Source organism: Saccostrea cucullata, unplaced genomic scaffold (assembly GCF_032062105.1).
Source record: "Saccostrea cucullata isolate Sc308-1 unplaced genomic scaffold, CSIRO_AGI_Scuc_v1 ctg11175, whole genome shotgun sequence".
NCBI classification, from domain to species: domain Eukaryota; kingdom Metazoa; phylum Mollusca; class Bivalvia; order Ostreida; family Ostreidae; genus Saccostrea; species Saccostrea cuccullata.
Genome location: NW_026920356.1, coordinates 1 through 17,118, shown reverse-complemented (window position 1 = coordinate 17,118; position 17,118 = coordinate 1). Strand labels below are relative to the sequence as shown.

General features: G+C 32.6%; 2 protein-coding genes across 2 annotated transcripts; one reads left to right on the top strand and one right to left on the bottom strand.

The window, feature by feature from the left end:
• Nucleotides 1-5,423: 5,423 nt before the first annotated feature.
• On the top strand, nucleotides 5,424-13,510 carry LOC134247670 (AP-3 complex subunit mu-1-like). The gene is made up of 13 exons (XM_062730008.1): nucleotides 5,424-5,497; nucleotides 6,791-6,869; nucleotides 6,999-7,104; nucleotides 8,965-9,077; nucleotides 9,446-9,570; nucleotides 10,180-10,339; nucleotides 10,637-10,750; nucleotides 10,871-10,944; nucleotides 11,066-11,171; nucleotides 11,731-11,889; nucleotides 12,050-12,100; nucleotides 12,263-12,331; nucleotides 13,289-13,510. The coding sequence occupies exons 1-13, from the start codon at nucleotides 5,463-5,465 to the stop codon at nucleotides 13,352-13,354; spliced, it is 1,257 nt and encodes a 418-aa protein (XP_062585992.1). The 5' UTR covers nucleotides 5,424-5,462; the 3' UTR covers nucleotides 13,355-13,510.
• Nucleotides 13,511-14,342: 832 nt separating this feature from the next.
• LOC134247659 (CDGSH iron-sulfur domain-containing protein 3, mitochondrial-like) lies at nucleotides 14,343-15,791 on the bottom strand. Its single transcript, XM_062730000.1, has 3 exons — nucleotides 15,650-15,791; nucleotides 14,997-15,087; nucleotides 14,343-14,684 (listed from the first exon to the last, which is right to left on the bottom strand). Exons 1-3 carry the CDS (start codon nucleotides 15,704-15,706, stop codon nucleotides 14,452-14,454), a joined length of 381 nt encoding a protein of 126 aa, XP_062585984.1. The 5' UTR covers nucleotides 15,707-15,791; the 3' UTR covers nucleotides 14,343-14,451.
• Nucleotides 15,792-17,118: the final 1,327 nt, after the last annotated feature.

Sequence of the window (17,118 nt, the reverse complement as noted above, 5' to 3'; positions counted from 1 at the left end):
ACCAGCTATCCCCCTCCAGGGGCTGCACTCCCTTGACCCAGCTATCCCCCCAGGGGCTGCACTCAGTTGACCCAGCTATCCCCCCCAGCTCCAAAAGTGCACTCAGTTGACCCAGCCATCTAGGCGTCTTATACTACTCACACCATAACTGCATAATGGGATTAGTCTCTCAGTTGATTCGACATCAGCAAGATCTAAAATGAGCAGCTATTGACAAACAAGTTGATGAAATAGTCTGTTTGAAGTCCTCATTAGGCAAGGTTTATGGTCGATAGAATAACCTTGTCATCAAATACAACCTAGTATCTAATTATTAACCATTATTCACACCAATTAACACGGAGTACCACATACATGTACCTCCCAATAAAGACAGATATTTACAATTTTTGACAAAATGCACTGGCAAACTGTTTATTACTATTCTCTTAACCAGTTTATTTAAACAAGCCTGCATGCAGGTCTGTAGACAAAAAAAATCGGTACTTTATGCATTAAATAAGCCAAATCTGAATGTAAGATTTTAAAGTTGTAGATAAGAAATTTAAGTTCAAAATGCAAATCTGAAAAAAATTAAACAAATTCAAACAAATAAATTGTAGAAAAAAAACATTGATTCTGAATTCTGACTTTTTCTCAGACATTGTTTTCTCCTACATAAATCGGTAGGCCATCTTTTAAAATGCAAACACATCCTTTGTGGGGTACAATACTTAAATAATGTTAGGATCAAAATGAAAATCCGAAAAATTTAGACACATAACACAGAACATAACAAGGAACATTGATGAATTTGATTTCTGGCTTTTTCTCGGAAATTGGTCTTTCCAATAGATCATTTTTAAAGTCCAATAATTCCTTAATATTATCAAAGTTTACCTATAAAATAATCGAAACAAATATATGATCATATATTTTTTTAAAAATTAAAAATGAAGATAAATGCCGAAAGAAAATATAATTGAAAACGAAAGTAGATACATTATTAAAAATGAATTAAAATATCTTGAATTACGTATCTTACCATAATTATAGACATTTCTATTCTCAACTGTTTAATTCGTTTTTCTTTAAAAAAAAAATCTGAATGATACTTAGTATATTGTTTCTTCTCTATCGGATTTGTCTTACCAGTATTGGGGAGTTTCCGTTCCGTGAATATTGACCTCAATGTTCCAATGATAACACTTGGTGGGATTTAATTTTCAATTCGAGAAAGAATACTTGTTTGTTGCACTTATCGGTAGCTTTTCATCAAAGGAAAATTCATTCTGCATAAAATCTTTGACATTGGTAATAACTACAATGTACACTCTAATCACTGAACCTAACTCTTTTTTATCATCCAATCAGCATTAGCTATAAATTTGTTGTTATATATTACATCATGAATTATAAATAAATATTTTTTGCACGTACATATAACCCCACAAATGCCTGCGTAAATAGCTTAAGTTCATGCTCACTCCAGTTATAAGATGTTGTCATTAACATTTGTATTGCAATCGTTTAATTTAAATAAAATAAAGAAGTCTAGATTCATATTCGTTTTCGATAAACGGTCCTGAAATATAACAGTTAATGGATATAAGATTTATACCTACCTGACAATTAATGAACTGTACAATCATTTAAGGTAATGATAAATCTTATCCTCGGGTTCTGAAATTGAAAATGTTTATGAAATCTTATTTCAAAATGTACAGCTACAATATATGTATTTACCCATGATATATCTTCAAAGCTCATCACTATATAGCTAATCATATTATATTGGTGATGTTATCAAATCTTAATCTACTTGTTTTTAGGATATTAATACAAATGAAAGCACCAGTTACGTAATTTTTAATTGTAAATTGATCTACAAATGTATTTTGGAATAACAGTATAATAGGTATCCAGACATTTGGGGGGAAATACATGCTTTAAATAGTTATATGATAATTTAGTTTTTTTCCTCCATCATTATACTGTAAACATGGTTATTTTATAACACTTGTATTACATAACACTTGTGGACAATTTTGCCTCGATTCAAATTCGCCCTGTCATAGTTTTGTTTATGAAATTATACAGTATTCTTTGAATTCGCCCCGTTTTAAATTCGCCCAAATGAGGGTAGCGCGAACTTGAAAATAAAACGGGACGGAAATTTCCCTGTATATAGTATTATGCATAGTGTAAATATCATGTTCTATCATCGGAAGACTTTTGATTTCGTATCATGGCTAACAAGTTTGGGTAGAGTTGATGGAAATTTGATTTATCTAAAGATGTATTTATTTTATTCTTTTATGGGGTATGAAATTTAAATTACAGTTTTTACAATACAGTTTTTTTAAATGCCAGAGAACCTTGAATCATATTGTTTTGATGAAATAAAAAGTGTTGCACGAAAGATTTGAATTTTAAGCCTAATGTTGAGACTTCTTTAATTAAGGTATTCTATCCCTAATAGCAACAGATTCTTTAAAACTGAATACATAACAGATGTTTAGATGAGGGATATTCAGTTTATTTAGACATAATTCCCATTTATGACTATAAGCATGTAAGGGTGCATAGTGTCCTATGACCTTTAATTGTTGTAAAAGATACATGTATCTCCCTCTGTTTTTAATTAATAAAATAATTATCTGGTAAAAAAAAATTAATTTCAAAAGTCATTACGTTTATGATGTTTCAATGCATCTTCCACCACAGTATTTTATGATATTTTTTATAATTTGAATGTTTATTTAATTAAAAAAATCGTTTTCCCATATTCTTCAATATAATCTTTGTTAATTAACTACTGCTTATGGTTATCCTTCCTGACTGAAGAGCGGATATCATTACATGTGTAATAGATGAAACACAGAGTAAAATGGGTGAATACATACTTGATCATGGAGTACCGTTAGAATTTTTTTTTTAATCTGAATGTTTTCATTTTTAAACACTAGTACTGTGAGTATTCAATATTTCATATTACAATGTATATATATACGACGTCCCTGTACAATACATTTGTAGTTTACCAGAAAGAAAACTTTTTCAAAGTCCGGGTCAATGGTGAAAGCATGTTAGCAGTAAACGTTCCAAACATCGAGTCAATAGAATCTAAATAAACAACAAAATATATGTAAACATAAAAATAAGATTTTAATAAACTTTGATAAGAAAATATCACAGATTACATGTAGCTTCTTTTTTCAGATACATGAAAAAGTCAGGTTTATTCGTTTAATTCCTGTGGAAAATTTTCCTTATTCTCTGGCACAGTCCAACTTTCTCGGTTTTCTTGGTTTTCACTTTTTTCTAAAAATAAAAAGAATGAAAATCTTCAAATCTAATACTAGTATTCGGTCACAGATAGGACATTCAAACAGAGATGACTTTTATAATTATAAAGTATTCGGGAACTTGTACTCACTGGACAACAACATGCTCCACAAAGGAATAGTCGCATCAGTGGATGTCTGGTGAAATAGTCGTTTTCAAGGTCACTTTCAGACTTTGATTTGTGGGCCTGGCACTCGATTTACTGAAAAAAAATTATTATTGCAAAATATTTTAGGGGAAAATAATGATAATGTTATTTATAGTAAATAGACATGTTAATTTAAAACATATACAAAAAATACTCCGCATTTATGTTCTCTTTGTTCTCTTCAATGTTCAAAACTTTTTAATATATCATAGGGAAAAATACTGTGCTGTATGGACAAACAGCAAAACTGTGAATTACTTTTTTCCTCACCTCCGTTGACAAAAGAGTGACCTCCGTGTCAATGACCTCCAATCCAAATATATTCCTGTAACAGAAATTAACCGTGTTAATTTCAGTATCAGAAATAATAATTCAGATTTTTGAATTACAGATTACGGAAGTAAATATTTTATTAATCTGTTTAAGTCTGTTTGTGTTTGTAATATTAACACATTAAATATTCTTACTTTGTTCGACTCTCGTCGCTGCATGTCGGAATATTTCCGTCCCTCGTGGTGGTGTTCGAATTTCCGGCGAAAATTTGAGCTCTATAATTAGAAAGAGGTATTTATCAATTTTAAAAATTCTCAAACATAATTCATTAAGTGGGATCATTTTACATCTACTAAAGATTTTTATTAAAAAGATATTATCTAACCTGTGACCCTTTGGGTACTTTTGTACCACTGTTTGTTCCACTGGTTTGGGTTTCAGCTGTGTTTATCGCTGTTCTGTCGTCTTCGTCCGATCCACTGGGAAGGTACTGGGCGTGTATCTCTCCTATAACAATCCCAGATTTTGCATCAAAAATGGGCGTCAGTCTCTTCATATGTTGTATCACAGAGTTGTCGATTTGGGGTTCCTCTTCCGATATTTCGGGTAATCCATTACCGCTTGCGCTGGCTTCAGTCCCTTGAATTTCGAGCTCTTCTCCCAGTTCCAGTAACTGACTTGGTTTCTTTGACTCCAAGAAGTTTTTGCTTTCCTCCTTCAATTGCAAATGCATGTTTTAGAAACAATAAGAATGCTATATAAATGCACTAGTACCCGGTATAATAATAACGTTTGTCGAAGATTCATAGTATCAGTATTACTATATTTTGCATTGTAAGATATTTGATTTTTGATTTTTTCCTACCTTAGAATTGGTCATTTCTTTTGTTGAGGATTTAATTGCTACCGGGACATCTACTTTACTCTGAAATACAACGGAGAGATTTTTTTTTAAGATTGCAAGCATAAAAGAAGATTTTTTAAATACAATTTTAAAGTCATATTACATGTACATGTAGTTATATTCTGAAAGGGGAACTTTTACCAAGTACGAGGTTTTAGATTTATAAGTTGTGATTTTTTTTTTACAATAATTCATATCTGTGTAGCTGTTTCTTTAAAAATTCTTCAAATAAATTATTTCAATAATTATTTTGTACAGTAGTTACTGTCGTCGATATCACTGTAGAATAGTATTTAAATTAATTGATGCAAAAGAAAATGCACTAGGTATAGTTTATGTACAACAATTTGTTTGTCATAATTTACTAACATGAGTTTGTTTAAAGTATCTACTCACCTGATTATGAATATCCATTGCTTCAAAGCACACGCTTTTGCTTCTGATGTAAACAATATTCTGACATTTGTTGCTAATAGTCTAAGGAATAATGACGTCATAATTGTCATTGTGACGTTGCAGTTGTCTGTGACGTTTGGGCTTAAAAGTATTTCATTTTGCTAACCTTTCAAATTATTATTATAAGTCAGGCTTCGTCCGTTATGTAAAGTATACCAAGTTTCCAACTATCGTATTATACTAACTATATGCAACTTGATTCCTTAAAATTAAAAATATCAGTCATAAACTCGGGCACGATATACTTATCATTATAAATCGGGCTCGAAGTTAAAAAAAAATAAAAGGTCTTTCGTGTACACCCCTGTGCTGTGTATAGATAATTTGTAGTTCTACTATTTTCATGACTTCAAAATGATACACAGTTTATTTATTATCAACGGTAGTGGGTGAGTACACTAGATAACATTACCATGATTTTTAATTCTCGTCCCACTGATGAGATTTATGTCTTTTAATGAAAATGCAGGGGTTGGCATCTTTGATTTCAAAAATTTGCTTGGGGAAACCTGGTAGTACGATTACCCCCTCCCCCAACATAAGCAGAAGAGGGAACCCCCTCCAGCATCTACCCCTCTTATTGCCGTGTGACACAGTCAGCTGTCAAAAGCTGCTGGATACCTAGTTTAAGAACGGGGCAAGTAAGAATTCAAAGTTGCTTTCCTAACAGGTTATTTTGTGTTCAAAGTCAGTGTCTGCACTTGCAATACTTGTTTCAGATGCTGAATTTTATTCGACATGCTCATTTTCCACTGAGTGACTGGATTACAGAAATGTAAATGCAATATCAATAATCATGGATGATGCATATAATATGTATAATAATACTTTATGTAAACTGGGCTTGGATGCTGAAACTTATCAGATGTTTGATTAAAAAAGATTTTTGTGCAACCCAGTTATTCCCAATTAACCACTGTTAACTTAAAAAACTTACCCAGACTAAACTTGCTTAAATGTTGCACCTATAGGGATGCAAACTACCAGAATGTTTGTAAGCGTTGTTTTTCCCTTTATTGCTATGTAAAGCCTACTAAAGGGTTAGAGATCAATTGTAATAGGCTTTAGACTGAGATTTATGAACAAACACTCTGTGGACCGTACAGCAATTAAATTATAATTTTTATTCCAATTTTTTGTCAATTGGAAGTGGTCGGCAGTTGGTTCCTAGGGAAAACACTGTTTGTTTAATGTAAAACTTAGTTTATCTTGAAGATACACGCAAAATTTGATGAGGCCAGCTATGTACTCTATTTAGGATTGTCCCTAGAACATGGAGGCTGGAGAATTTATCCATCTTTATTGATGTAATCCTCCAGTTACTCTGATATTCCCACTCAACCACCTTTCAGGGGAAGAACCCCAAACCCCCTATAGCTTTTTCAAATCCCCTGTTATTTCAGTTTCTAAGGGGCAATCCTGTTCAATTGCTTATGTTTTACTTATATGAACATACATTTAAATGTTAATTTCATGACTTCTTTATGAAAAGACTTTATTTGTATCATCTATCCTTAAAATTAAAAATTCTTCAAAAATGTTGCATTGTAAGACCTAAACAGAAATGAAATTCATTGATACATAAAAGATAGAATGCCACAGGATAAAGGATAAAAATAATATTTGAAATAAAAATAATATTTGAGTTATCGATAAATCTGAATGATCTGAAATTTTTACAGAGATGTGTTTATGGAGAAGCACTGGAAGAGTGTTGTACACAAATCAATATGTGACTACTTTTTTGAAGAACAAGGAAAGGTATGCAACACATTAATTTCAATGATCCATTTTACATTTATTTTCAATCAGCTTAAATTCAAAATCAATTCAAAAATAAAGTATACATGAACTGAAAATATTTAATGCCTTTTTGATTTCAATATAAAGGCAGGGAATCCAGAAGATGTACCTCCAGTCATTGCCACCCCTCATCACTACCTCCTTAACATCTACAGGAACCAGCTGTATTTTGTGGCAGTAGTCACCACAGAAGGTGGGTATACCTCAGGCCATTGGTCCCTAAAACAATATATTCTATTTGAAGTCACTGAAGAAAATGGTTACTTCATAGCCATTAGTGACTACAGAGCTGGATGTTGCAAAATAAGATTACCTCTGAGTGTGGTACTTCATAACCATATCATAATCACATCAATGGTCTATGAATTTTGTAGATCTCTTTGATGTATACATGTGGTACCTTATATTGGGTATAAGTAAATAAGGTGGCTAACACATATTAGTGTTAAATCTGAAGCAAACTAGCATGGCGCGGCGCCATGCCCCTTTTACTCGGCGCCATGCCCTTTTTTCCAGCGCCATGCCCTTATTTCCAAACCCAAAATTAATAAATATGGCCATTTTTTGGCAATATTCCTTTGCTGTTCTGTTTATTCAGTGCATGCTGATAATCCCTTTGTGTATACAAAGACAGGAAATCACTTCACGCCTGAACGAACGCTCACAGCCACCTGGCTAATTAACATGCCTCAGGCTGTCAGGGTAGAGGATTTAACTTCAGAAACTGTCATTTGATTGCATTGATTACGCAAGAATTAGCCAAAGACCAAAGTAAAATTAACTTGTAAATTATTAACTAATTAAAATGAGGATCGTTTTTTTTTTAACCGAAAGTAGAATAAAACACATTGTTAAACTTGAAGAGAAAACGGATATTTTACCTGAATAAAATACTTACAGTGTACAAAAAAATTAATTTAATGTGATAAAAAGGCTTAAAAACAACAAAGATAGTTTCTTTGATTAGATTTGACAATCTAAGGGTCAATGTTTTTAATTAAAGCCAGATTTTTTTTCAAGCAAATTATACTTGGTATTCATTTTTTTCGGAGTAAGATTATAATTTTCACTGGATCATGTTGGTAGAATTATTTCAAAGTAAAGAGAATGGTCTCTTCATTTTTTTTCAAAATGCCCCCCCCCTTCCCTGAAAAAAATATTTTTGTTTAATGTAACTTGACTGTGCTAGTACACAAATAACACAGTCCAAGCAGGTAAAAAAAAAATCCTTCCTAAACTTTAATAATTTTTGCACATATTTCTGATAGATTAATACAATTCCTTTCTCAAGTGTAACCTTCCTTCTTTTTTAATTAATCAAAGAAATTGGATGTAAATGCCTTTTTTATATTCTTTTTGTTTCAATAATTGTCATGTCAACCCAGGTGTGCTTCATGTGTTGGTATTTAAAAAAAATGAATGAAAACAGATATGTGGATATCTTTAAATTACTTTATTAAAAAAAGATTATATGAAAGGATATTAAAAGTTATTATAATAAACACGTAAAAGTATGTAAAAATTAATAAACGTTTAATATAATTTTAAACACATTAACATTTGTTTTAAAAGTGCCCCCATGGAATCCTGTCGCGACGCAAAGTGCCCTTTTGATTCTTTGATTACCATGCCCTTTTTAGGGTCTAGATTTAACACTACATATAATAGTGAACTTGGAAGGTTGGTATTTTCATGCTTCTTATCACATGGGTATTTATAGCAATAGTCACTGCAGAGGGTAGGCATCTCATGATCTTATTCACTTTTAATAGTAGAAAGTATGCATCTTTTAGCAATGGCAGCTTTGAAGAGAACACTTTATCAACTTCAAAATTAATGGACATCTCATAATACTACCTACCAAAATGTAATACAGTAAAACAGTAGTTACATGTACAAATTTACATGATGGTCGATGGAATATGTGACTGCATGGACTCAGCAATTATTAAAATGAATAAATGAGATATGTTTTTCTATGCAAACATTCTTTCCTAGAGCATGAAGAGAGCTACATTTCTGCAGTATTCCATTCATTTTTGTTTGATTTCAGTACCACCACTGTTTGTCATCGAGTTTCTTCACAGGATTTTTGACACATTTGAGGACTACTTTACAGAATGTTCAGAGACTACACTGAAGGAACACTTTGTTATTGTGTATGAGGTAAATAACTCATCCTTCCTTATAAAATGTTTGTGGGTTTCTACCATATGCTGATTAGACCTCACATTTAAGCATTACTTAATAGACACTTGGCATCTAAAGGAATGTCTCTTTTTACAAATGCTGACAGTCTGTAACCACATGTTATTGATGACATGGCAAGTAACTTCCACTCCCTCTGAGGAACATGCTTATTTTTTCCCCTTAATACCACTGATCCGTCTTCTTATGGATGTACTGATAGGTGGCAAAAGCAACAACCATTTATTGAATCGCTTCCCTCTTTCTCTCTCTCATACAATACACATAAATCTGAATGAACTTTCCAGTATTAAAGAACAAGTGAAATACTATTTATGTTTTAACAGTTACTGGATGAGATGTTGGACAATGGTTTCCCGCTGGCAGTGGAGTCTAATATCCTGAAGGAACTGATCCGACCTCCTAACTTCCTACGGACCATCACAGACACTGTCACAGGAAAATCTACAGGGTAATACAAAATTAACTACAGAGTATAGATAAGCTTAGTGCACAGATCATTCAGAATTTATCCCAGTAAATGCTATACCTATTATTTTCAAATTTAAAAATGAAACAAGGGTGACCTTATCAAGTGTTAGATTAAGAGGACTTCTTAATTAGATCACCTGCATAATGGTTTGCTTCTTTTCCATTTGAAAAAGAGCTAATTTTATAATATACAGTATTTCATAATACATAATTCACCTTAGCTAGAGGCTCAAGTGAGCTTTTCAGATCAATGCTTCTTCAGCATTTGTCTTTAAATCTGCTTGTTCAAAGCTCAAAGCATAGTCTAAGGGACTAGCTTGTGGCCGTTTTTACAAAGATTTTAAAATGTATGTTGTAAATTCAAATTCTTGGAAGTAATGGACTTAAAAATGCAGATGATTTCAACATTTATCTACATTTATATTGCACATTTTTATTTGTCAGAAAGAGACACTGAAACACTGGCTTTAATAAAAAAAAATGTCCCCATGGACCTCTCTCTCTTGCTCTTTTCTGTATTTGAATAATTGTTTCAACAAGTCATAATTACATACAGGTATATATATTTGTATACATTTGATCTTGACAGGGTCAGTGCTACTCTGCCCACTGGTCAGTTGTCCAATGTACCCTGGAGAAGAACAGGTGTCAAATACACAAACAATGAAGCCTATTTTGATGTGATTGAGGAAATCGATGCAATCATTGATAAACAAGGAAACACAGTCATTGCAGAGGTCCAGGGATATGTAAGTCCTCACAATGACAACTACATCGAGTTTTATTCTTGTGAGGTGTCTGCATTTATTTAGATAAACACCCAGTCATTCAAAAATGGTAGGATGGTGCATGTATGTGATATTCAAACATTGTGTATAGCATATTAAAGAGTATTCTTTATTGGTAAAGCAGTACCAATTTCATTTGAATGAAATACACAATCTGTGAAATTGTCAACATTTATAGCAGTTAACGGATATGTGCTAAAATCATAAAAAATGATATCCTTTTAGTGTTAAGACAACATAATCTGCATATATTTACAGATAGACTGTTTGATAAAGTTAAGTGGGATGCCAGATTTGACCTTGTCCTTTGTTAACCCCCGACTTCTAGATGACATCAGCTTTCATCCTTGTGTTCGGTATAAAAGATGGGAGGTATGGTGAAAATTTATGTCACAATGAATTTTTCTAGGAACATTTTTTAAAATTCTATAGTAATTATAACATTTTTAAACAAAGAAATACTTCAGTTTATTGCAAATTTTCCATTTTCAGAGTGAAAAAGTTTTGTCCTTTGTTCCCCCTGATGGAAATGTTAGATTAATATCATATCACATAGGATCAAATAAGTAAGTATGATACTATCTAAGAAGAATGCTTAAGATTGAACAATTGAATTCAGATTATGAAGTTGGGCTGATGTCCCACAAAATATTATATTTCATTGCTTTATTCTGACTTTTCTGACAGTATGGTTGGTGTACCCTTGTATATAAGACATAACATTCAGTACAGGGAGGGAAGTGGAGGGAGGTTTGAAGTCACAATTGGACCAAAACAAACCATGGGAAAAGTGGTAAGACAAAGTTAACTGCTCGACATAACACACACACTCCTTCCTCAATCTAATGGAATGAAATCACAGCCATTGTGAAAGTGATGTACAGATGTAAATTGATTTTTAATAACAACCTTAAAATACATTGATTGAACCCAATAATAATATTAAAATGGCAAATTCCAAATCTGTCATACTTTTTCTTTGTCTACATACATATCTTACATACATTCATGTTTTTGTCTTGAGGTGTGCAGCAGTCAAAAGTCAATGGACTGTAACTGCTTGTAATATCACTTCTAAAAAAGCATTGTTGGTAAAATGATTGGGTAAATGAAAGGTAGATACAGTGGAGCCTCATTTATCCGGACGCTTTGGTTCCCAGTCAATTTGTCCGGATATGTGAAGCGTCCGGATACCTGAGTCACCAGTTAGAAAAGACATAATTACATTTTGAAATTCTGTTCCGATGAAAAAGCGTCCGAATACTGAAGCATCCGGATATCTGGCGTCCGGATATCTGAAGGTCCACTGTATACCAGTGTGTACTTTAACATTTGTATTACCTTGGTTGTAGGTAGAAAACATATCAATGGAGGTACCTTTCCCTAAGTCAGTCCTGAATCTCACCCTGACACCCTCTCAAGGGAAGTACACCTTTGATCCCGTAGGTAAAATGCTTACCTGGGATGTAGGTAGAATGGACCCAACCAAACTCCCAAGTATCAAAGGCAATGTAAGTAACCTTCAAATCCCAATCTCTGGCCAGAGTTATTTTTCCTTGTCATTTAAAAACACATCTTCGAAAAGGTGTACCACTTTTACAAGTGGCACTTTGATTACTAGGGGAATTTGCAACAATTTTTATGTGACATAAACATTCTTAATTATTACAGATAAGTTTGCAGAGTGGTCATCCCATACCAGAGTCAAACCCAACAATAAATGTAAGCCTCCTATTTCCAGAATATGTGTAAAATTCTAAATGGTGCCTTTTTAAATGAACGTACATGTTTCTCATTTTGCATTATGTTGAGCCATGATCTTTTTAAACACATGTAATTATGTATTTTGCTTGGTTCTGGCCTAATGTCTCCTTATTGTTGTAGATAAATTTCACCATTAGTCAGATGGCTATATCTGGAATCAAAGTCAACAGGCTGGACATGTATGGAGAGGTAGGTCAAGCTTGTAATCTCTAAATACTCACTTCTTAAGATAATATTTCATTTTGCGTTTTCTTTTAATACATTTGTTTACTACACATACTCCTTGATAAAAAAAAAGTTTGGGGATCTTTTCTGTCTGTCTTGTTTAGACTTAAACTTTGTATAAATGAAGAAAAAGCGGAAGTTTTTCTTTACAAAAAATCACTGACTATATGTACTTGAGGTTTTGTTTCCTTAATACCCTAGCCTATTTATGCAAGATACTAGCAGGAAAAGTGTAGACATGTTGTATTAAGATTTTTAATGGAGAACTATCAGATTGGAAATTCATAGTTTTTCCAAAGTAATTTGTGTCATTACCTTGATCCAAGGTCATTTGAACAAGTTCGGGATCATTTATAATTCATGTGGACATATCTTGTAAGAGAAACTCTACTTATAACATAAGGATAAGTCATGACCTTTATCCAAGGTCATTTTGCCAAAGTCAAGGTCACTTACAGAAAAGTTTACCGTGTATGCCTGATCCTATAACTTTGTTAAAGAAACATTGGAAGCTCATAGAGAGAAAATGATTGCTTGTTACTTTAAGGTGTGATGTGACTTTGACTTGAATTCATTTGTGCTATGACCTTGACTTGAGAAAGTTCAGGGTCAGTAACCAAAAAGGGTTAACATTTTATCTGGCTTAAAGCTTTCAATGAGAGAAAGTTTGATTTCAGAAAATAAATTACAACAGAGTTATTTTTTTTTTAAGTTTACTATCAGTATCTTTAGTTTAGATTGTAGTACATGTATACTTAGATTAGGGTTTGCTTGTTTTAATTTTAAAATTACTAAAATAATTATGACTGCAATGTATATACTAGTACATGTAATAGTAATTATGTTTTCTTGTTTACCTTTAATTTGTAATTATACATAGAGGTTAATACTCTATCATATTCTTATTTTCAATATTTGTAGAAATACAAACCATTTAAAGGAGTCAAATACATCACACGAGCTGGAAAGTTTCAGTTCAGGACATAGCCATGACATATGTCAGTGATAGGACTTGGAGAACAAATTTTTAATTGAAGGAAGTGACAAAAAGGAGTCAGTGATGATTATTTATACTGGTACTCACCTGCTGTTGTGCAATTTATGTTCATACTAAAATTATAATTTCATCAGGAAAATTTCAGCAATGGATCACGGGAATGAAATCTTGCATATATGTACTACAGTCTTTTTAGCTTACCAGAGCTGAAAGCTCAAGTGAGCTTTTTATAATTATCATAATTGTTGTTTATATATATTTAAATTGACATTTATAATACACTATATATGGAAGCTGACCAAAGTTTATGTTCAGAATATGGCTAACTTAATAATGAATTGTTATTGTACAGAAGAAAAATAGAGCAAGTGCTACATTTTAGATATTTAAATAACCTTATATGTCAATCTGACTTGATTTATCTTGCATTCATTGACTATTAATAAGGTATATATAATACAGTTACAGTATCTTACATGAGCACATTTATTGGTATTTCTTATTGTTAACGATTTTGTCATTAGAGAACCAGTAATGTAGGAAAAAAGTTTTGAAAACCTTTCACAAACATGTACATCATCAATCTAAGGATCAAGTTCAACAATTTACAATGTACATGTACATTGAATTTCTCTTTTTGCCACAGATTTTGGCACATAGAAACATTAGAACTAGAAAATTCAAATGTACAGTGGTAATGTATGGTTGGAATCAGTTTCTATTATACCTTTTCGCATACATGTACAATTCTTCACAAACTCAGTATTGACAGGAAAATGATCAATCTAATTCACATTTACAATGTAGGTCAACTTGATGTTTCATACTTGCTTACAACAGAGATTTCATCAGCAATATGTGAAGGTCATATTTCATTGCCCCCAAACATTTACCATGGTTTCACTGATCAAAATATTATGACATGTTAACTTTGAAATTAAATATAGTTTTTAGAGACTTAAAATCAAATGAGATTCAGAATCCCCCCAATCTTCCATCCTTCCAGTGAAGTACATTTCATTGCACAAAAAACCTAGTTTATATCACAGCAATCACATTTTGTATTACATAATCAGTGTTACTAAAATCAGAAATCTGGCACCCAGCCACATCCTGTACAGAGTTTATTGTTGCTATGGTGATTGTCCTGTTGCCGTGGACACACTTCCTGTTGGTGTAGGACTTGAGATGGTAGATTGGTGTGGGTGGCATCACAGAATGGCGGGTCCTTGGTGTACTTACAGGCACAGATCTGAAAAAGTCTCTGCTCTTTAGACACTGTCCACTTCAGTGGCTTTATCCCAGTGCCTTTGTGAGATCCTAAATAAAGATAATTTATTCTATCTTAGAGTATCACACATTATTTGTACTTGTTAAAATGAAACAGTGTATAATACAGTGAGCTTCATAAATATTCAGTGTAATGAGAAAGGAGTAAATGTTTGGATGGACTAGGAATCAAACATGGGACCCCTGCATCACCACTGGGCACACCTCAGCTGATTCATACTTGAAGGCCACAGAAACAGCCAAGGTTTGCCGAATGCTACATCACTAGTCAGTTGTTCTACCAACTGAGCTACCCAGACTGATCTCCACAGCCCAAACCATTACAGCACCAAAAATAATTACCATCACACCATGGCTGATTTTTACTCAGTCCACAAGCACACCAAAGTTTGACATCGCCTTTCTTGACGCCCGAGACTGTGCAAGGACCATACTGAAAATTGGAACAAAGAAGAAAAACTGATATATTCAATGATTCAAGATGTCAAGGGCCAAAATAAATATAGAAGAAAAGTGGGTGGGGCTTAGCAAAATAAAGTTAAACTGTATTTAACTTTGATAAATGATCGTAGCAAACTCAAACATGTAAAGAACATTTACATAGTAGCAGGGACAATGTCACTGAATGATCACATAATTTTTTACATTTTTAGCTTTATTATAAGGAGAGCAAATAGATTTTATTGACCTAATTTGCATGAAACATAAAGAAGGCCCATGCAGATGAATTAATTCAATTTGAAAATTTCTTTTTAAAAAATCAGTATTTTCATTTTTTTTTTCAATTGCCTTCACATTAAAATAAAACAACACACGTTCATTAAGAGGACCTTAATGTGGACCACATTTATTTTTTCATGTGGGTCAAAAAGACCCCCTGGGAAATATGAACAGGTGCGAACAGTCTCCGACCTCTTAACTGTTTGACACTTTAGTTAACGTCTCGGCCAATATTTGATCTACACACATAGCATTGATCATATAAGTCAAATTACCATTGCAACAGCGGGCAAGTGTCTATTGTCAGTTTCTGCACCTGTCTTGTTTGTCATTTGCAATTCCGGATGTTGTCAAGAAACATGTGCTACTTCCGGTTTGAAAATTGAAAATGGCGACAAGTGCAGGAGACTGGTGCCTGATCGAGAGTGACCCTGGCGTATTTACGGAACTTATCAAGGGATTCGGTATGATATGACGAGCGGTCCAACTTTTATTCTTATATTATCTTTTGTGAATTGTTAAATTCTTAGAGTTACTCCTAATTATTTTAAAGTATAAATCTAGATCAGAGGAAATTCGAATGCAGTATAAAAAATGCATAAAAGCAGCATTTGAAATGGGTATTGAGGTTTCAAGTACATAGGTGTTTGGATTGTAATGTACATGAATATGTTTGATTGTAAATGAAACAAATAAATTATTTTTTAACAATGTTTATTTAACACGGTGTCACCAAACTTAATGGAAAGACCCATTATCATCCGACGTACCGCGACCGATTTTTTTTGTGCATGGTTGTGTTAGATAGTGAACATGGGAACTGAGAAAAATTATTTTTTTAATCGTTCACTATAATAATTCATTGATAACATGTAGAAAATCATAAGTAAAATATTTTTATAAACGCTTAAATTTAGAAACAAATTTAAAATGTTATTGTTGTAATGTTTCAATTTCATTGTCATTGATCATCAAGATATTTGATAATTTTTGACGATATAAAAAGAGTTTACAAAAGTACTAATATGTATAGATATAGGGAAATTATGATTTTCCGGTCGCATTATCATGACGTAGTAAATAAAGTGCATGGTTAACTCTTTGCCCCTTGCGCTGTCTGTGACGTAATAGTAGCATTACATTTGTTACTTTTGGATGACGTTATCCTTTTCCCCGCAGCGCACTTGCGATAACGTGCTGAAAAACGGTTTTTGAGGATGCATTAACACGGTGTATAATAAGGAACTGTTGCCATATACTTCGCCCTAATATTTGTACAATCATTTGTAAAATGAATTCAAGTATTTTGATGATGAATTAATCCTGTTTATTTTGTTTAAATAATTCTTTTATGTGGACTTTTACAGACTTGATATATTATCATAGCTTGCAAGTAATTTCTTATCAATTTTAAATCTATTTAAATCACAAACTTCGTTCAACATAATTGTTTGAGTTTCCATTCAGGGTGTCATTTTTTTGCTCGTGTTAAAATGACGGACATCCCCCCTTTTTTTAATTTCTTCAGTTACATGCATTACCATCATATCTAAACTTGCAGAATCTTTCAATTATAAATAAAAATAGAAATGAGGTTTAAAGAGAAGGATAATCACTTGAGAAAATTTTTTAAATAAATTTTTTAGGACAAAAAGGATTTGTAGCTTGCAGCACATTTAACTTGATTTATCTGTTCGAGAGGTTTTTTTTTTTAATTAATAAATATTGTTGGAATATCGCTTAA